The 21251-nt window shown below is 49.2% G+C and overlaps 1 protein-coding gene across 7 annotated transcripts in view; it reads left to right on the top strand.

Moving 5' to 3' along the window:
- Positions 1-21251, top strand: part of LOC141257345 (calpain-13-like) — a 326649-nt gene that overhangs the window by 229431 nt on the left and 75967 nt on the right. For 4 of the 7 annotated variants that reach the window (XM_073671805.1, XM_073671804.1, XM_073671807.1 and 1 more), the window contains 2 exons: positions 9120-9188; positions 9957-10025. In XM_073671805.1, the coding sequence (XP_073527906.1) occupies positions 9120-9188; positions 9957-10025 (138 nt within the window). The remainder of the gene's footprint in view (positions 1-9119; positions 9189-9956; positions 10026-21251) is intronic. The other 3 variants (XM_073671809.1, XM_073671808.1, XM_073671806.1) reach the window with 2 other exon arrangements.

Here is a 21251-nt window from a genome sequence, read left to right as displayed (position 1 = left end):
TCATCGGAGGGATCACAATGGGTACCGGGTCTGTCACCCGTACATTACCAATTTCACCGCCTGATAGCTTTACCTGTTGCTGGTACATAAGGGCTCGGATCTCTTTCTGGAGCACCCTTCTCTGCCCTGGTCTGGCAGTGTCAGCTATCTGTTGGAGCAAGTGACTCGCCCCCTGGGCTGTGGGGCACTCAGAACTGGGCAGTAGGGAGACGATGGGGGTAGTAGTGGCGACCCGGTCCCGTGGCTCAGGGTGGTCAGACCAGTGGCAGTCTTTTAGATGTTTTAAGTGATGTCCGACTACGCCACCCGTGGATTGCGGCTATTAGGAACCACCGCTGCAGGGCAGACCGCTGGGGCTGATGGTGTGTGCAGCTGGGATGGTGTGACTCCCCACGGGAAGAGTGCGGCCCCAGGGCAGTGTAGTGGATGGTGGGAGTGATGGTGGTGAGAGTCTCAGTACCAGTAGTGCCGGAGGAGCAAAAAAGCACACAGACAACGTACTGCAGTCCAGGGTCTTTACTCATGGTTAATATCCAAGTCACTTCAGCTGGCAATGACTGCCCGAGCCGTGCTGCGTCCACCAGGTGAGGGGCTCGGTCAACTCCCAGGCAGCTCGGAAGTATGGCTCAGGACCCCCTTCAATCCTTCCTCTGGCCTGCCTCACCAGTGACCCACTTTTGTCCAGCTGCTGCGAACTTGTGCGGGTAAACGTGGATCCCGTTCCCCGCTGTTCTATATGGTGCCTTCCTAGCAGGTTTAATGAGGTGTCGCGCCAATAAATGATCACGACATCCGGTCTTTGGCTGAGGGTAGTTTCTCCTCCACCAACTTGGGATCCGGCACCCTTAATCTGCCTGACTCTTCACCCTGTATTCTCGTGGGTTCTTAGGGTCCCTTCTTCCTTCTTGTTCCTGAGCCCTTCTGTTTCTTTCTCTTCTTTTCCCTTCTCTGTTCCTCCTTCTTCTCCTTTCTCGTGGAGCTGGGCTGAGAAGTAATCCCAGCTCCCCTTCACCTCCTCTCTCTCTCTCCACTCCACTCTCTTCCTCAGCCTCTCCCTAGGCCCACTCTGGAGTAGAGCTCCTACAGAGCCTCTACTCCCTGTCTTCTCCTCTCTCTGCACAGACTGAACTGACTGTCCTAAGATGGTGCCCACCTTTTATACCTCCCTCTAGCCATGAGCCCAGGTGACCAGCAACCAATGGGCTCCTACCTACGCTCAGGAACCGTCCCCTATCTTCTCCTACATCACTGGGTATTCCTCCCCCCTCCCCACTCCAGCCAGGGACATGGTCTGTCGTACCTGCATTTCTGGCTAATGGGAGTACCGTTGAGCTGTCCTTCGGAAATAGGGTGAGTGTGCTGTATGCAGCTAACTGAGCCCTGGTCCATACTCCATCCTCACCCGGGAGTGGAATATCACACCTCTGGCAGAGGTGCAATACCCCTGTAGCGGCCGAGCACTCGGGGCGCTACATTCCCCCCTGGTAAACCACAGCACGTCCTCGGGCTGGAAAAGAGCAAAAACTGTTAATTACAGGACATGCAAAACTTTTTAAAACTTTTCACATCAGGAAACAGGCAATACGGTTCAATTCCCTTTATGGGAAACACTTTTCTTTTCTTGTCACACTATTATAAAACACATACTAATACTTCTGGAACTCTTTTGACTTATAAACTCTATAGAAAACATTCACAACACTATTTAGCAGCATATAAAAACTTTTCATATAAAACATTTGCAAGAAAACATTTTCAAAACACATTCTTGGATCCTGGCGGCAGTGCAACTTGCGACCAGGTGTGCATTCTTCTTTTAAGTGCTGAAACTTTGGCAAACTTTTAGACGTGAGGGACTCTCGGTCCTGAGGTAGACGTGGTAGTCTTGTTATAAAACCAATAGGGGGCGCTATAGGAAGCGCAACTATTTACAGGGGATTGGCCGTTCCCAGTCCTCGGCCGGTTAGAAAGGGGGAGGGGAATGGCTGCTCACAGTCCTCAGCCTGGTAGGGGATATAGGGGATAACTTTCACGCAGTCAACAGTTCCATAACAGTCCCAACAGGGACCACACTTTACTCTGGAAACAGTTCCAAAACAGCTCTCTGTACCCAGACGGGTAACTATGTACACTGGTATACCACTGTTCACTTGTAGCGATACCCTCCAGCTGCTCCTTGCTCCTCATAATCTTCAGGCCCGTCCGGGCCCTCTCGGTACTCGGGGTCCGAGTGGTACTGCTCCTCCTCTTCTACCACTCTGTGAACGTGGAGGGCGTACCATCCCTTCACGCCTTGGTGTCGGGTGTAAGACACCACATCCCCTGGATATAGATCCCGCCCTCGATGACCTTCTGGCAGGTGGCTTTCTACATCCCTCCGGGTCACAAATACGTCACTGATGGTGTCCGGATCCCTGATGAAGCCCCAGCCATGCTCCATCTGAAATTTCACGACAGTCCCGGTGACTCGGGGACCGCAGGCAGTTCGGGGATCCCGCCGGGCCTTCATTTTCTGCTCCTCACTTCGGGCCTGCAACTTCTCCTGTTTCACCCGCCGCTCTCGCTGCTCCCTCTCGAACATCTCTAGCTGTTGGCGGCAGGTCTCCCGTCGGCTGGCTGCGTCCGCCCGTGTTTCTTGCGTGAACCCCATCAAGTCCTCTCCGGTCGGATCCCACTCGTACTGAGCATCCTCCAACGGAAGCTGGGAGACTTCCAGAGGCTCCGGAGCGGGTATGAGGGGCTCAGATGGTACTCCAGCCTCCGCGGACGGGCTTCTCCGAAGGCGGGGGTTAACATACTCGGGGGGCCAGATGAAAGGAAGCCCATCCAGACCAGTATGTTGGGCGAAAAGATCTGCGCCCAGAGGTGGTACTGCAGAGGCAGGGGGCGTGAGCGGGTTGGCGGCGCCCGGGGGTACTCGACCTTGCGACCAGGCCCGCTGTGGTCGTTTCCTGGTTGCACCCGGGAATGGCACAGCGGAAGCAGGGGGCTCTGGCGGGGCAGCGGCGCCCGGGGGCGCTAGGCCTTGCGACCAGGCCTGCGATGGTGGTCTCTTGATCACGCCCAGGGTCCGAGGGCACGGTGTGGGGCGGGGCTCGCTGGCGGCGTCGACGGCCTGGGAACCAGTTGGTAGCGGTGGAGGCACGGTGTCGATGGCGGGTTCAGGTACGTTGGGCTCCGCAACAGGGTGCAGGGGCAGGTCGGCGGCCCCAGGGGTCGGGGTAGGGGCGTCTCCGTTACCTGCCTCTGCTGTCGCGGCCTCCTCTGCGGCGTCGTCCTCGGCCTCCGCTCTGTTTTCATTGCCCTCGGTGGCTGGTGTGCTGCTGGATGTCGGCGGTGCCTCCTGCTGCGGGATCACGGCCCGCCGGGTCATCTCCTCCTTCCACCCGGCAATCACGTCCCGCTGCGCCCGGACCATCCTCCGGTCCAGCTCCTCCAGCGCAGCGCGCGCATACTCGGGGTCTTCCTTGGGAGGTGTTCTAGCAGCTCCGTGAAGCTGCACGGTGGTTCGGCTTGCAGCAGGCCCCTCGCCAAGGTGTTGGAGCTGGCTCCTCTCTCCATCTCCGGGTGTGGTCTGGCCAGACTGATCCAGACCACCCCCTGCCCCACAGTTTTCTTCTCTTCCCACCCCCATTGGGGGTGGTCCCGGGGCAACATGGTGACAATCACTTTCAGGGGCAGCCCCCCCACCTTGATGGACATCTCCACAGCCGCACTCATGGCTGTTGGGGGTGGGCTCCTTCTTTGGCACCATTCTGGGACCCGGCCCACGATGGGAGGCGGCCTCCTGTGGTCTTTTGGCGCGTACATTATGGCGCTCGTTCTTCTGGGGCGTGCGCCATTTTCCAACACAGTCAATCTCAATAAAACAGTCTCTTTCTCTTCAGGCGCGCAGTACCCGTTGTTAGTGGGCACGAAATCCTGCCGACTACGCCAAAGCTGACTCGCCCCCTGGGCCGTGGGGCACTCGGAACCGGGCAGTAGGGAGACGATGGGGGTAGTAGTGGCGACCCGGTCCCGTGGCTCAGGGTGGTCAGACCAGTGGCAGTCTTTTAGATGTTTTAAGTGATGTCCGACTACGCCACCCGTGGATTGCGGCTATTAGGAACCGCCGCTGCAGGGCAGACCGCTGGGGCTAATGGTGTGTGCAGCTGGGATGGTCTGACTCCCCATGGGAAGAGTGCGGCCCCAGGGCAGTCTAGTGGATGGTGGGAATGATGGTGGTGAGAGTCCCAGTACCGGTAGTGCCGGAGGAGCGAAAAAGCACACAGACAACGTACTGCAGTCCAGGGTCTTTACTCACGGTTAATATCCAAGTCACTTCAGCTGGCAATGACTGCCCGAGCCATGCTGCGTCCACCAGGTGAGGGGCTTGGTCAACTCCCAGGCAGCTCGGAAGTATGGCTCAGGACCCCCTTCAATCCTTCCTCTGGCCTGCCTCACCAGTGACCCACTTTTGTCCAGCTGCCGCGAACTTGTGCGGGTAAACGTGGATCCTGTTCCCCGCTGTTCTATATGGTGCCTTCCTAGCAGGTTTAATGAGGTGTCGCACCAATAAATGATCACGACGTCCGGTCTTTGGCTGAGGGTAGTTTCTCCTCCACCAACTTGGGATCCGGCACCCTTAATCTACCTGACCCTTCACCCTGTATTCTCGTGGGTTCTTAGGGTCCCTTCTTCCTTCTTGTTCCTGAGCCCTTCTGTTTCTTTCTCTTCTTTTCACTTCTCTGTTCCTCCTTCTTCTCCTTTCTCGTGGAGCTGGGCTGAGAAGTAATCCCAGCTCCCCTTCACCTCCTCTCTCTCTCTCCACTCCACTCTCTTCCTCGGCCTCTCCCTATGCCCATTCTGGAGTAGAGCTCCTACAGAGCCTCTACTCCCTGTCTTCTCCTCTCTCTGCACAGACTGAACTGACTATCCTAAGATGGTGCCCACCTTTTATACCTCCCTCTAGCCATGAGCCCAGGTGACCAGCAACCAATGGGCTCCTACCTACGCTCAGGAACCGTCCCCTATCTGCTCCTACATCACTGGGTATTCCTCCCCCCTCCCCACTCCAGCCAGGGACATGGTCTGTCGTACCTGCATTTCTGTCTAATGGGAGTACCGTTGAGCTGTCCCTCGGAAATGGGGTGAGTGTGCTGTATGCAGCTAACTGAGCCCTGGTCCATACTCCATCCTCACCCGGGAGTGGAATATCACACCTCTGGCAGAGGTGCAATACCCCTGTAGCGGCCGAGCCCTCGGGGCGCTACACAAGAACACCGACTAGGTTAAGGGGGAGGCCGTTTGAGGCGTACACGGAAAGATTTGGATCTGGTGGGTGAAGTTCGTCTATGGACCAGAACCTTGTGTAGAGGACATCAGGCACGATGGTTACCTGAGATCCTGTGTCCAGCAGAGCAGGTGTCGCGAGGCCGTCCAGCACGATGGACAGAAAAGGTCTTCCTCCCACGAACCTGCGGTACCAGTCTGATGGGCCTGAGGGGTCTACTCCTGGGTGTCGGCCCTTGGCCCCAGGGTCTTCTCGTTTAAAGGACAGTTCTGGACGGTGTGACCTGTCTTGTGGCAGCGGTGGCAGACAGGGTCCCTCGGCGAGCGGCATTGGTCGCTGGTCCTCCCAGGGGGTGGCGTTGTCCTCCTCCTCCTTCTCACCCAGGGGACATCCTCAGGGCTGTCGGCTAGCAGGATCCTTCCTTCTGCCTCGGGCTCCGTCCACAGCTGCAGGGCACTCAGCACAGTGGTCAGGGTTTTGCTCAACTGACGCACTTCAGAGCGCAGGCTGTCCAGCTCACTAGGGGACGTTGCTGGAACCTTGGCTTCAGCAGCCACCGGGGAAAAGGTGGACACTGCAGGCACTGGGGTGGCCCCACCCTGGTAACATTGGATAGCAGTTGTTTCCAGGGACTGCAGTCCTTTTATAGCCATGTCCTTAAGGGTGTCAAAGGTGGCATCTGGATGATCCAGGGACCACCAACACACAGTCCTGCTCTTCTCTTGAGACCTCAGTCCCCGGATAAACTGTTCCTTCAGCATTCTATTTTCATCATTGATGCTGGTTGGACTGACCTGTTTCAGAGCTTGCAGGGCCCCTTGTACGCGCCAGGCATAGTCCCGAATACTGTCCGAACTGTCCGAACTGAGAGCAGTTGTAGAACCTCATCCGGAGGTCAGTCTCAGTACGATTCTCAAAGACAGTCTGTAACTTTTTAAAGATTGCGGACACTGACTCTTGGTCTGCGGCCGACCAGGCTTCTACTTCTCGCTCCGCAAGAAACCAGTCAATTGTCCCAATACAACAGCGGCTCTTTGCTTGCCTGTCATAGAGTACATGTCCAGTATACCGCATATTTTACTTTTGAATCCAGACAGGGTATCTGGTTTGCCGCTGTACTGGGGGAGCCACTTTGCTCCAGGGATGTACGGTAGGGCCATGGGTATGACAGGGGTTACAAGCCCTGCTGGTGGAGCGGCGGCTCCGGCCTGCTCAGCGCCGGGCGCGAGTTGATTATCAGGGTCGCTAACCGGTACTCCGGCGTTGTGCTGTTCTTTGGACATTCTGGCGCCCCCCTAGCGAACCGTGGCCTACCTTCTTTTCTTTTCTTCCGGTAGGCCGCAGCTCCGCAGGTGACGGTCTTCTTCAGGACCTTGCGTCGCTTGCGTCCTACGTCGGAGCGCTCACTGGGGCTCCTTCCAGGACCTGGCGCTTCCTGGTTTGACGTCGAGGCGTGGGGCGTGTCCGGGGCTTCGCGCACTTCAGCAGGTACGCCTCTCAGTTTCCCGCGGTTACGCCCTTCTTCTTCCCGCGCTGCAGCGCGATAATGGCGGCGATCTTCACCACAGTTTTGATTAAAGGCACACAGTACCCGGTGGCAACGGGCACAACACTCCATCGTTGCAGCGGGCACAGAATCCTGTTCGTGACGCCAGGAAGCGATGACACGCCCAGGGGATGGGGACGACTCGGCGCCCGGGCCTTGTTGTTGTTGCCTGACCTTGGGGGATGTCACAGTGGTCGGCTCCCAGGCCCGTACCCTGGGGTCACTCTTAAAAAGTGAAAAGGGGGAAAGTTTATATGGGAAAGGGAAATGTTCGTGACGCCACCTGTAGATTCTGGTGAGGATCACCAGTGCTGCGGCAGTCCTCTGAGGCTGGTGTTCTGGAAGCTTAGTTGGTGTAGCTCCCCACAGGTGGAGTGGGGCCTCAGGGCAGCGTAGATGGAGGGATGCAGGACAGAGGGGACCCAGCCGGGTCAGAGGAAGAATAGGCACACACACGTCCGTTCACTTCAGTACCTTTACTGGTGGTGTTTCAGGCACGATCCGGGGCACTGTAGGGTGAAGGGTGCATTTCAGGACTCTCCCCAGTGAGTGGGTGTGGGGCCTCCTGTTTCTTGCCTTTTCCTGAAAGTTTATGACCTGCCTGGAGCTAGGCCTAACTTAGTTTCTGTCTTGCACCTGCTGATCCAGGTGATAGGGCCTTCTGTTGGAGTTCACACTCCCTGGTTTCTGGGGCTTCGGTAACTCCTGACCCTGGTACGATGTCAGCGTTTGGGTTAACCTGGGACATGTAGTTCGCCAGGGGTTCCGGTTATTCCTGCTGGGGATATAGGCCCCGTAGGCGCGGACCTGGTGTCCGGTAAATGGTTGTGGGGTGAGCTGGTTAAGCTCTTCTGCCCCCTGTGTAGCTCGCTTACTCCATTCGCCTTCGGCCACGCTCGGGGCCCTTACTAGGCTTCACACTGGCAGTAGGCCTCGCTACTCTTTACCGCTCTTATGGCGTTGGCACGCCGTTGGCTCACTAACCTGAGCTCTCTGAGTCTGGACTGGGCTCCACTGCAGGATAGCTTCTGAAGGAGCTCCTCTCTGGCTGCAGCAGACTTCACACAGACTTCATTCTCTGTGGACTCCAGACTGACTAATCCAGACTGAGCTGCCTAGCTCCACCTTCCCTATATATATCCCTAACGGGCTCCCTCTGGTGGTCTGAGGTGGAAGGTGGAGGTGTGTGAATGCTATGAGGGCCTCTTGTGGAGGAATCCGTCCATGCACCCCTCTGGGATCTGTGGCACCAATGCACAGCAGGGCTCCGCATTTGACTGACTCAATTGAAGTCTATGGGTGAAAAACACTGCAGAAACTCACAAAGAATTGACATGCTGCAGATTTAAACGCAATGACAATTCTGACAGGAAAATTCCTTATCATGTGCACATTACTTCAGGATTGTCATTGCATTAGCTGGCACATGGATTACCTAGAATTTTGGCCCATTTCCGTGTTGAAAAAACGCTGCAAAAACGCACTGTGTGCACATAGCCTAAAGTGGGAAATTGGACCAAAAGCCATAAAAAATCATGGGAAAAAACATGTCCTGATAGGCAAAACCGAGGACATTAATAGTAAATCTTGTTCCACCTTTGTTACTTTGTTTCTCTTTCCCAGGCAGTCGCTGTATCTAGTAATGTCCTCCAACCTTCATAACACCCTCAGATTTAAAAAAAACAGGAGTAAGACAGGCAAAAGTGCAGACTCCTCAAGTAGATTTTGACTCCGGTCACCATATGACCCGCTCCTTTGTTCCTCTGCTTTTGATTCTGCTTGTATCAGTCTTTCTTTTTTTCTTACGCTCAACTGTGTTTGTTTCCAGCCATCTTGGGTCTGTTTGTTCTTTTTCTCTCTCGATACAACTTATTGACCAGTCTATAAATGTCTTATTTTCCGATGAGTGACGTCTTCTCAGATTTAGAGAGACCTTCCGTTTGGTTATATTTTTGTTTTGGTCATTGACCCAGTTTTTTATGTGTCATCAATAGAATAGTATTTTCTAACATCAAACTTAATTTGGTTGTCCATAACAGTTTTATATTGTAAAAATGGTTCCCATAAAAAAAAAAAAAAAAAAAAAGATTCACCTACTGGACTCCATTGCTCCTCCGCACCACTGCTTGTGTCCCCCGCCAATCTCCACACTTCCTCCTCCAGTCCATGTCATGGCTACATCTATGAAGTTCTCTATGAGCTGCAAAAAAAACCGTCTACAAGCTCTCTCTAAAAATATGGCTCTAATTATAAGGCGACCCTGGCATATAGTATAATGTGTGACTTTGTTTCTAATTGTAGATATTCAGACAATGAAGCAATGTTAAGTGAAAGGAGCCGAGAACTTTCCCACAGGCGCCCCTCATCACCGTAAGTACCAGATCAGTCACTATTAATACATATGGTATACATTGGTAAACTGAGGAATTTTGCCTCCTCCAGTCTTTACCAGTGGGGCTGCTACTTAACTTCCAGACTATGCTGTAATTAGCACTCTCTATTAGATTAGAACTTGTAAAGAACGCTTCTCAATGGAGAATGTCCTCAGACCTTCATAACACCCTCAGATTGAATAAACAGGAGTAAGACGGGCAAAACGACAGACTCTTCAAGTAGATTTTGACTCCGTTCAACATATGACCCGTCCCTCTGTTCTTCTGCTTTAGATTTTGCCTGTATCAGTCTTTTTTTTTTTCTTACGCTCAACCGTGTTTGTTTCTGGCCATATTGGGTTCGGTCATTCTTTTCCTCTTTCACTACAACTTATTGACGAGTCTATCAATGTCTTCTTCTTCGATGCGTAGTGTCTTCTCAGATTTAGAGAGATCTTCAGTTTGGTTATTTTTTTGTTTTGCTCATTGACCCAGTTTTTTGTGTGTCATCAATAGAATAGGGTTGTCCATAACAGTTTTATATTGTAGAAATGGTTCCCATAAAAAAAAACAAAAGATCTACAGGACCCCATTGCTCCTCCGCACCACTGCTTGTTGTGTCCACACTTCCTTTTCTGGCCCATGTGATGGCTGCAACCATGTACTGGGAAAAAAAACAGTCTACGAGCTCTCTCTAAAAATATGACTCTAATTATAAGGCAACCCTGGCATATAGTATAATGTGTGACCTTGTGTCTAATTGTAGATATTCAGACAATGAAGCAATGATAAGTGAAAGGAGCCGAGAACATTCCCACAGGCGCCCCTCATCACCGTAAGTATCAGATAAGTCACTATTTAATACAGTCATGGCCAAAAGTGTTGGCACCCTTGAAATTGTTCCAGAAAATGAAATATTTCTCCCAGAAAATTATTGAAATTACCCATGATTTGTTATACATATGTTTATTTCCTTTGTGTGTATTGGAACAATACAAAAAAAATGAAAAAAAGGCAAATTGAACATAATTTCACACAAAACCCCCAAAATGGGCGGAACAAGATTGCTAGCACGCTCAACGTAATATTTGGTTGCATACCTTTTGGAATACATAACTGCAATCAATCATTTCCTATAACCATCAACAAGCTTCTTACACCTCTTCTTTTGCAAATGGCTCCAGGTCTCTCATATTTGAAGGTGCCTTCTCCCAACAGCAATTTTAAGATCTCTCCACAGGTGATCAATGGGATTTAGATCCAGACTCATTGCTGCCACTTCAGAACTCTCCAGCGCTTTGTTTCCATCCATTTCTGGGGGCTCTTGAAATATGTTTGGGGGCATTATCCAGCTGGAAGACCCATGAACTAAGATGCAAACCCAGCTTTTTGACACTGGGCACTACATTGTGCTCCAAAATCCTTTGGTAATCTTCAGATTTCATGATGCCTTGGCACACAGTCAAGGCACCCAGTTCCATAGGCATCAAAACAACCCCAAAACATCTTTGAACCTCCACCATATTTGACTGTAGGTACTGTGTTCTTTTCTTTGTTGGCCTCATTCCGTTTTTGCTAAACAGTAGAATGATGTGCTTTACCAAAAAGCTTTATCTTGGTTTCATCTGTCCACAAGACGCTTTCCCAGAAGGATTTTGGCTTACTCACGTACATTTTGACAAACTGCAGTCTATCTTTTTTATGTCTCTGTGTGAACAGTGGGGTCCTCCTGGGTCTCCTTCCATAGCATTTCATTTCATTTCATTCAAATGTTGATGGATAGTTCACACTGACACTTATGCACCCTGAGCCTGCATGACAGCTTGAATTTCTTTGGAACTTGATTGGGGCTGCTTATCCGCCATCTTGACTATCCTGCTTTGCAACCTCCCATCAATTTTTCTCCAAGTCCAGGGAGATTAGCTACAGAGCCACGGGTTGTAAACTTCTTGATTATGTTCCGCCCCGTGGAAGATCTCTGGAGATGAACTTGTAACATTGAGATTGTTGGTATTATTCAACAATTTTGGTTCTCCGGTCCTCTGACAGTTCTCTTCTCCTTTTTATTTCTCCATACTTAGTGTGGTACACATAGACACACAATGCAATGATTGATTCAACTTCTCCCCTTTTTATCTGGTTTCAGGTGCAATTTTCATATTGCCCACACCTGTTACTTGCCACAAGTGAGTTGGAATGAGCATCACATGCTTGAAACAAAGTTGTTTACTCACAAGTTTGGAAAGGTGTCAATAATTTTGTCAGGCCCGGTTTTTGTGTGAAATTATGTACATACAATTTGCCTTTTTTATCAGTTTTTTTTGTATTGTTCCAATACACACAAAGGAAATAAACATGTGTATAACAAAACATGTGTAATTGCAATAATTTTCTGGGAGAAATACTTCATTTTCTGGAAGAATTTTAAGGGTGCCAACACTTTCAGCCATGACTGTATATTCATTTTACATTGGTAAACTGAGGAATTCTGACTGTCTCTTTCTCCAATATGCCCCTTACATCCAATCTATGATTCTGTTATATTTGATTTTGTCCATTAACATGAATTAACATTTACATTGGTAAACTGAGGAATTCTGACTGTCTCTTTCTCCAATATGCCCCTTACATCCAATCTATGATTCTGTTATATTTGATTTTGTCCATTAACATGAATTATGTGAGTTGTTAATAGAAATGCTTTACATATACAGTACAGACCAAAAGTTTGGACACACCTTCTCATTTAAAGATTTTTCAGAATTTTCATGACTATGAAAATTGTACATTCACACTGAAGGCATCAAAACTATGAATTAACACATGTGGAATTATATACTTAACAAAAAAGTGTGAGACAACTGAAAATATGTCTTATATTCTAGGTTCTTCAAAGTAGCCACCTTTTGCTTTGATGGCTGCTTTGCACACTTTTGGCATTCTCTTGATGAGCTTCAAGAGGTTGTCACCGGAAATGGTTTTCGCTTCACAGGTGTGCCCTGTCAGGTTTAATAAGTGGGATTTCTTGCCTTATAAATGGGGTTGGGACCATCAGTTGTGTTGTGCAGAAGTCAGGTTGATACACAGCTGATAGTCCTACTGAATAGACTGTTAGAATTTGTATTATGGCAAGAAAAAAGCAGCTAAGTAAAGAAAAACACTGCTATCATTCGATGGTGTTGAGAAGTCTGGCCAAATCCAGCCCTTGTTCATTTTTATAAGAGTCAGCCTGTCAGCATTTTCAGTTCACAGGCAGATGCGCCTATCGGTTATAATTCCACCGGCGGCAATAAAAACCCTCTCTGACAAAACGCTAGCGGCAGGGCAGGCCAAGACCTCCAAGACGTAGAGAACCAGTTCATGCCACGTGTCCAGCTTGGATACCCAATAATTTTAAGGCACAGAGGAATTACAGAGGACATTGGTACGGTCGGCAAGATACTCACCATCTTCCGAAACGTTGCACTCCTTGTGAGACCTGTGCGATGGGAGGGTCTGAGAAAACTGTCCCAGAACTTTGACAGTGTTCCCCTGCCTCTGCTGGATTGCATTTGTGGCTCTCTCGCCTGTACTCCTTGGTTGTTCAACGAGCTGTGACCTCTGCCGCCATCGTTCTCAGATGGGAATTTTTTCACTAATTCTGCATCAAGGGCCTTCTCGTACTGCCCCATTTTATTAGGCCTGTCCAGCAAAGGAATAAGAGACATAAAGTTCTCCCTGTAGCATGGGTCTAGAAGCGTCACCAACCAGTAATGACTGTCACCCAAAATTTGGAAAACGCGAGGGTCACGGGAAAGGCAGCGTAACATAAACTCAGCCATGTGTGCCAGACTGCAAAGAGGCAAGACTTCCGTGTCCTCACCAAGAGGACGACTGACCATGCTCTCCTCCTCATCCTCCTCCTTTTCCTCCTCCTCCCTGTCCTCAGGTCATCCACGCTGAACAGACGGTATGGCAGTTGTGCAGGTAGTACCGTCTAATCCACGTTGGGATGAGATGAGGCTGGGCTGTGTGTAATCACCCTGTATGGTTCCTTGCTTCATCTCATTGTGCTCCGCCTGCAATGCATCCTCTTTAATTGAGAGCATAGAGTGTTTCAAAAAACAGAGAAGAGGGATGGTGACGCTAATTATGGCATCATCGCCGCTCACCATCTTGGTGGAGTCCTCAGAGTTTTGGAGGATGGTACATATGTCTGACATCCATGTCCACTACTGAGGTTTTATGTGTGGAGTCTGACCTGAATACTGACGGCCTTGTTGATGCTGGTAGTCAACAACTGCCCTCTTCTGCTCACAAATACTTCCCAACATCTGCAATGTAGAGTTCCAACAAGTGGGGTCATCGCAGATCAGTCGGTGAGCTGAAAGCTGCAAATGCTGCTAAAGCACGGCAAGAGCGGTGGAAGCTGTAGCTGATTTCTAAAATGGGCACACAGGCGGCATACTTTGACAAGCAGATCCGACAGATCTGGGTAGGTTTTGAGAAACCGCTGAACCACAAGGTTAAGCACATGGGCCAAGCATGGTACGTGTGTGAGCTCGCCTCGCCTCAGAGCTGTCACCAGGTTTCGGCCATTGTCACACACGACCATGTCTGGTTCAGCGGTGTCAGCCACAGATCTGCCCGCTCATTCAGAGTTGTTGATAGCTCTTCAGCATTGTGCGATTTGTCACCTAAGCATATTAGCTTCAGCACAGCCTGTTGCCGCTTGGCTGAGGCATTGCTGCAGTGCTTTCAGCTTGCGACTGATGTGGTCATTTCGGAGATGGATGCTGAAGAGGAGGAGGAGGGGCAGGAGCTGTAGAATGTGGGGGCAACCCTGATTGACCTAGGGCCTGCAATCTTTGGTGTCCGTAGGACGTGTTCCGTCCCAAGGTCCGACTGGGTCCCGGCTTCCACTATGTTAACCCAGTGTGCCGTCAGCGAGATGTATCGTCCCTGCTCGCAAGCACTTGTCCACGTGTCCATGGTTAGGTGGACTTTCCCAGTAACTACATTGTTGAGGGCACGGCTAATGTTGTGGGACACGTGCTTGTGTAATGCGGGGACGGCACACCAGGAAAAATAGTGGCGGCTGGGGACCGAGTCAAGGGACGGCCGCCGCCATCAGGTTGCGGAAAGCTTCCATCTCCACGAGCCTAAAAGACAACATTTCGAGCGCAAGCTAGTGGAGAGTGTTCAACGACAGGTGCAGGGCGGGAGGCATCTTGGCATACGCCATGGGCCCATGCACAGGGGATTGGCGTGCACGCACAACAGCGGAACAAGCAGTGGTGTCACCTGCAGACACTGTTGCTGGACCCTGTGGTTTGGCCCACTTAGTCGAGTACTTTGCTGCCATGTGCCTGATCATGCTGGTGGTGGTGAGGCTGCTAGTTTTGCTACCCCTGCTGATGCTGGCCTGGCAGGTGGTGCAAATGGCCTTTTTGGGGTTATCGGTAGAGTCTTTAAAAAACAACCAGACTCGGAAGACCTAACAGTTGTACTGGCAACTTCCGTCGTGTTGATGTTAACGGGAACGGTTGCCTGCTCGTTCTTACCTGTTGTGGTGCTACGCCTCCCTCCCCCTGTGTTCTGCTGTCCTCGCTCTGCATGTCACCATGACAGGTTGGGTCATTGACTTCATCGTCCACCACCTCATCTTACACTTCCGCACCCTGGTCCTCCTCCTGACATTCTGGCAATTGTGTGTCATCATCATCCACCTCTTGTGACAGTTTCCCACTGTCGCCTTCGTGTGACTGTGGCTGCTCAAATATTTGACACTGATCTGTGTTCAATAGTGGTGTTCTGCGGTCCCCTATTAATTGGGACAGGAAGGTCGAGCGAGAAGATGTGGGTGTTTGCTGTGGCACAATTTCAGCTTGCCCACGGCCTCGGCCTTGTCCTCTGCATGCACCATTACTATCACATCCACTTCCCCGTCCCTTGCCACGCGCCTTGCCCATTTTAAATGGAGACAATATTTTCCATGTTCACTACAAATGGCTGGATTTGAACCGCAGTGATATGTGATACGTGTGATGGAAAACCATAGTTTTAAATAGCTGGCCTGTAGGTTACAATTTTTCACAGCGACCTGATGTCAATAACTTCACTAACACACTGCAACAAAATTTACATGGAGGCCAGAGTTGGCTGAATTTGGAACGAACTTATATGTGATATGTGTGATGGAAAACCACAGTTTTAAATAGCTGGCCTGTAGGTTACTATTTTTCACAGCGACCAGGTGTCAATAACTTTACTAACACAGTGCAACAAAATTTAAATGGAGGCCAATATTTTACACGTTCACTACAAATTTCTGGATTTTTATCACTGTAATATGGAAAGCATCTGGCTGTATTCTACAAGCAAATGGAGCAGAAAAACGATGTTCTCTGAATTGCTTTTTAAGCAAATAATCAGGATTAAGATGAAAAAAATAATTATCCCTGGCCCCTGATACCTGGAGCTATTTGTAGAAATATCTGTAACAGCGGCAGAAGGCAGAACTGGAATGGAGCTTCTGTGCTGTATTATACACTGCAGTCTGCCACATATGTTGTGGAATACCTAGACTAACAGGGCATTCAATGGATCCTCTTGCTATATGCACTGCATTCTACCACATACACTGCCTGCCTGCCTAACTCCTGCTATCACCTTCACCACTGAAAATATGCAGCTGGATTAGTCCTCAGAAGGACTGTTAGTTCAGTTGGATATATATAGATGTTGTGGTACACCTACACTAATTAATAAACAAGCAAATCTGTCCCTAGCTCAGCAGCACCTCTCCGTACTCTGCCTGATTCCGGAGTGACTGTGACGAGCATGGTGGCGCCAGGTCTTATATAGACCTGATGACGCTGTGCGGCCAACCAATCACTGTAATGCCACAATCAAGATGACAGTGTGTGGCAGACAATCCCTCCATGTTAACTGGCTCTCTAAAGAGCGCCAAACATGCAGGGAGGGGACCCGAGCTCCCGCCTGAGTAACCCGGAAATACTCGCAGAGCGCTGAGCTTGTCGAGCACAGTGATGCTCGGGCAAATACCGAGCAGTGGTGAGCACATTCGCTCATCACTACTCTGGAGCCATGCTAGTCATGGGGCAGCTACCACTGACCATGTCACTATCTGGTGTGACACTGGTCACCTGCGTGGGACGACTTGCTTCCTGGTGTCCGTGCCTGCTCCCCTTGCCCATAGCACTTATACTGGCTCACTTTAGAGGATCCTCAGCAGCATCACCCCACGGGGTGAGGTGGCTGAGTTCCCCTTTACCACAACACACACTTTTATTATACATCACATTGACGTTTTTGAAAATGGCATTATATGACATATCAGATCTGGGAGGGTTGTTAGGAATGTATCGGGCAACCAACCATCCCAGATCAGTTCCCAATAGCACATTAGTGGGGAGATTCTCCGACACCCCCACTTCCCTTAACCCCCTCCCCGCACCCCAGTCCAGGAAAACTCGGGCCATCGGTATGGGACAGTGAACACCCTCAAACCCGGTGACAGTCAGGGTCTTTCCTGGAATGAGTTCCTCTGGTAACATGAACTCAGGGCGGATGAGGGTACGTTCTGCGCCAGTGTACTTAAGGCCAACAGTAATGGTGTTGCCCACAGTAACCGGTTCTAAGTTCTCCCGGGCCCTTTCAACTGCCCCACCCACAAAAAGAATGGCTGCAGTTGGCCCTGGGGCCTCAGATGTGGTGTCCATCCTTTGCCTCTCCTTCTAAGTATAGCACTGATGGGAGTCAAATGCAGGCCAGGTGCTGGAAGATGAGGCAGAACCCGCCTCTGGTGTGTGTTTGGCCTCATGGACATCTGCTATCTGGGGTGCTTTGGCGGCTTCCTTCGGCTCCCGGTCCAGCAAAAGGGCATTCACTAAGACTGGAAGAGAAAAGGTTTCAGCACCAGCATAGGAAGGGGTTCTTTACGGTAAGAGCAGTGAGAATATGGAATTCACTGAGTGAGGAGACGGTAATGTCGGATTCACTACACCAGTTCAAGCGGGGACTGGATGCATTTCTAGATACCAGGCAGATTTCAGCGTATACTTAAAAATAAAATAAAATAGTAGGTTGATACAGGGATTTATTCTGACTGCTGGTTTCAGAGTCGGGAGGGAATTTTTCCTCAGGTGAAGATTGGCTAAATCATTTGGGGTTTTTGCCCTCCTCTGGATCAACTTTAGCAATTACAGAACTAACAGGTCGAACTTGATGGACGCAAGTCTTTATTCGGCTTTACAAACTATGTTATGTTACTATGTAAAAACTGTCTCACTTCCACAGGGCAAAGACGAAGAAACTGGTCCTTTACCGTCAGATCCTTCAGTTCCTCGAAGGTGGTGACTAGAGATGAGCGTTGTTCTACTCGAACTGTTCGCCAATCTCAAATTCGAGCTGTTTTGGGCGGTGTTCGAGCCGGTCGGCGAACACGAACAATTTGAGAAAAATTCGGCTGTTCGAGGTTATGTTCGATAACTGTTCGTGCACCAAAATCATAACTGGATTTTTTCTCAGTAATGATGAAAATTAATGTTAATACGCAGTTTGAGTGTACAGCGGGGCGGGGGGAGGGGCAGGGGATGGATCTCTGCAGGAACAATGAAGATCTCCATTTTTTTTTCTCTTTCCCGCATTTGCAGTGGGGAGGTGCAATCTGTCAGCCTATCAGCAGCGCACACACGGAGCAAAGTGCTTTTTTTCACACAAGCAAGGGCATGTGTCATTGGCAGTGTATGTCACATGTCCTTGCCCTATAAGACCAAGCCATTTTCCCCGTCGCCACCATTTTCTCACTGCTGCAGCTGCGTGTTAGACGGCACCGCTGTTGCTGTGTGCGCTATACCTTGTTAATTTCAAGCCAATTTTCGGAAAATATACAGATAGCTTGGGAGTAGGGAATAGTTGTGATTGCAGTCCTTTTAAGGACTAGGTTACAGCATTTCCTACGACTTTTATCAGACAGGTCTGTGCTCTTAAATAGATAGATTGTGGGAGTAAAGACTAATTGTAATTGGAGTCCTTTTCAGGACTAGGTTACATGAGTTCCTATCAGTTTTTGCCAGGCAGGTCTGTGCCAGTGCTGTGCAAGTTTTTTTCACAGCATTTGGCTGAATCTAGCAAAGCTAATCCTTTTTGGCCTATTGCAGAGTGTGTTAGTCAGTGGAGTAGCCTATCTGTGTTGCAAGATATACCACCTGTGTATAGAATACCAATTTTTTTACTGCACCTAGTGAAGTAAAATCTTTTGGGCATAGCATCATTCTATTAGTCCATCTATACTGACCTCCATCAGGTTGCAAACTGAATATAATTTTTTTCTGCATCTAGCTCTGAAAAAATATTTGGGCTTCTAGCAGTGTGTGGGACTTGGTCTATTAGTCCATCTATACTGACCTCCATCAGGTTGCAAATTAAAAATAATTTTTTTCTGCATCTAGCTCTGAAAAAATATTTGGGCTTCTAGCAGTGTGTGGGACTTGGTCTATTAGTCCATCTATACTGACCTCCATCAGGTTGCAAATTGAATAAAAAAAATTTCTGCATCTAGCTCTGAAAAAATATTTGGGCTTCTAGCAGTGTGTGGGACTTGGTCTATTAGTCCATCTATACTGACCTCCATCAGGTTGCAAATTGAATAAAAAAATTTTCTGCATCTAGCTCTGAAAAAATATTTGGGCTTCTAGCGGTGTGTGGGACTTGGTCTATTAGTCCATCTATACTGACCTCCATCAGGTTGCAAATTAAAAATAATTTTTTTCTGCATCTAGCTCTGAAAAAATATTTGGGCTTCTAGCAGTGTGTGGGACTTGGTCTATTAGTCCATCTATACTGACCTCCATCAGGTTGCAAATTAAAAATAATTTTTTTCTGCATCTAGCTCTGAAAAAATATTTGGGCTTCTAGCAGTGTGTGGGACTTGGTCTATTAGTCCATCTATACTGACCTCCATCAGGTTGCAAATTAAAAATAATTTTTTTCTTCATTTATCTCTGAAAAAATATTTGGGCTTCTAGCAGCGTGTGGGACTTGTTCTATTAGTCCATCTATACTGACCTCCATCAGGTTGCAAATTAAAAATAATTTTTTTCTGCATCTAGCTCTGAAAAAATATTTGGGCTTCTAGCAGTGTGTGGGACTTGGTCTATTAGTCCATCTATACTGACCTCCATCAGGTTGCAAATTAAAAATAATTTTTTTCTGCATCTAGCTCTGAAAAAATATTTGGGCTTCTAGCAGTGTGTGGGACTTGGTCTATTAGTCCATCTATACTGACCTCCATCAGGTTGCAAATTAAAAATAATTTTTTTCTTCATTTATCTCTGAAAAAATATTTGGGCTTCTAGCAGCGTGTGGGACTTGTTCTATTAGTCCATCTATACTGACCTCCATCAGGTTGCAAATTAAAAATAATTTTTTTCTGCATCTAGCCCAGCCAATAGTTTTGGCCTAATACCACAGTTTGGCCACTCAGCTCTGCTCGGTTACCATCCATTGTTTTTTTGTGCAAACAACTCCAGAGTTGTGAATTAGTTAACCACCAAAATGAGTGGAAAAAGGCCTGCTGCTGGTGGAAAGGGGAATAGGCGTGTTGGGAAGGGGAAAAAAGGTTGTGTCCGTGGGGTAGGTGCAGAAGAAAGACCATCTTCCAGCCAAACTAAAATGTCTACTTCTTTTAGCGGACAATGTGATAAGATCCCTTTCTTACGGCCATGCCAATCGCTACAAATTCCAGATGAGGCACAAAAACAGCAGGTGCTTCAACGGATATCAAGTGCTCCTTTAAGTGGGCTCTCCTCCACATCAACTTCAACATCACAAATACTCCAGTCCTCAAAGGTGTCACCCAAATCGCACTTGCTTCCTCACAGCTCCCAAATCTCCAGCTGCCCGTCTGAGTATGAGGTAGAACAGATGGTTGAGTCTGCAGAGCTGTTTACTCATACTATAGCCTGGGAATCAGAGGTCGACTCCAGCGCTTCTGTGAATCCAGACGAGGAAATGATCTGCACTGATGCCCAGAATCTTTATGAGTCGGATCCAGGACCAGACGCAGAAGGTTCTGACCATAATGTAGACCCTCATTCCCAAACTGTAACTCCTGTTGGTGGAGACAATGAGGAAGACGATGATAAGACTCAAATACCTGATTGGAGCGACAACTTTAGTTTTTTGTCAGGGCAGGAACAGGTTGGCTCTGAGGACGACGGGTGTGATAACGCACAGGGTGATGATGATGAGGTCGGAGATCCCACTTACTGTCAACCCACAGTCAGCCAAGAGATGAGGTCAGCAGAGGAGGTGGAGGAAGATGCTAGTGACGACGAGGTCAGGTTGCGCCTTCCTGGACAGAGACGTAGTACTGGAAGCACGTCAACAACTGCATCCTCAAACACAACTCTGCCTCTCACCACAAGTCGTGGTGGCTCTTCAGGTCGCATGGGTGCTAAGCCTTGCATAGCCTGGGCATTTTTTCAGATCGATAAAGATGACCCAACTCATGTTATCTGTAACATTTGTCAGCAAAAGCTAAGTAGAGGCCAAAAAATACATAGTTTGAGTACTTCATGCATGAACCGGCACATGGACATGAAGCATAAGTTGCAGTGGGAAGCTCAGTGTGCTACAATGCGGCCTAGCCGGCCGGGCCAATCACCGTCTGCCATATCTTGTGCATCCGCGGCCTCTTCATCCTCTGTGACTGGGGGGACAGCAGTCACACCTGTTTTGGGGCGCAGACCTGCCACCTCTTTACCCGCAACAGCCAGCGTGATTGGCAGGTCATCATTTTCTTTGGAGGTGGTAACACCAGCTGGTGTTGAGCGCTGTCCGACATCGATAGCACCACCTTTGGATCAAGGCAACCTAACATGTCCGCCTGCATCTTCCTCACAGACCGGCAGTTTGCCGGGGACACCCTTACCAACCCCGTCTAAGCACAATAGCCAGCCCTCGGTCCCTCAGATGTGGACAAGTAAAAGACCATTTCCTCCTAGCCATGAGAAAGCTAAGAGGTTGAATTTCACCATCTGCAAGCTCTTGGCTA

Source organism: Phyllobates terribilis, unplaced genomic scaffold (genome assembly GCF_046119375.1).
Source record: "Phyllobates terribilis strain yellow unplaced genomic scaffold, ASM4611937v1 Scaffold_3__8_contigs__length_932513732, whole genome shotgun sequence".
Taxonomy (NCBI): Eukaryota; Metazoa; Chordata; class Amphibia; order Anura; family Dendrobatidae; genus Phyllobates; species Phyllobates terribilis.
Note: the sequence above shows the minus strand (reverse complement) of the source record. Positions and strands in the feature narration are given on the sequence as shown.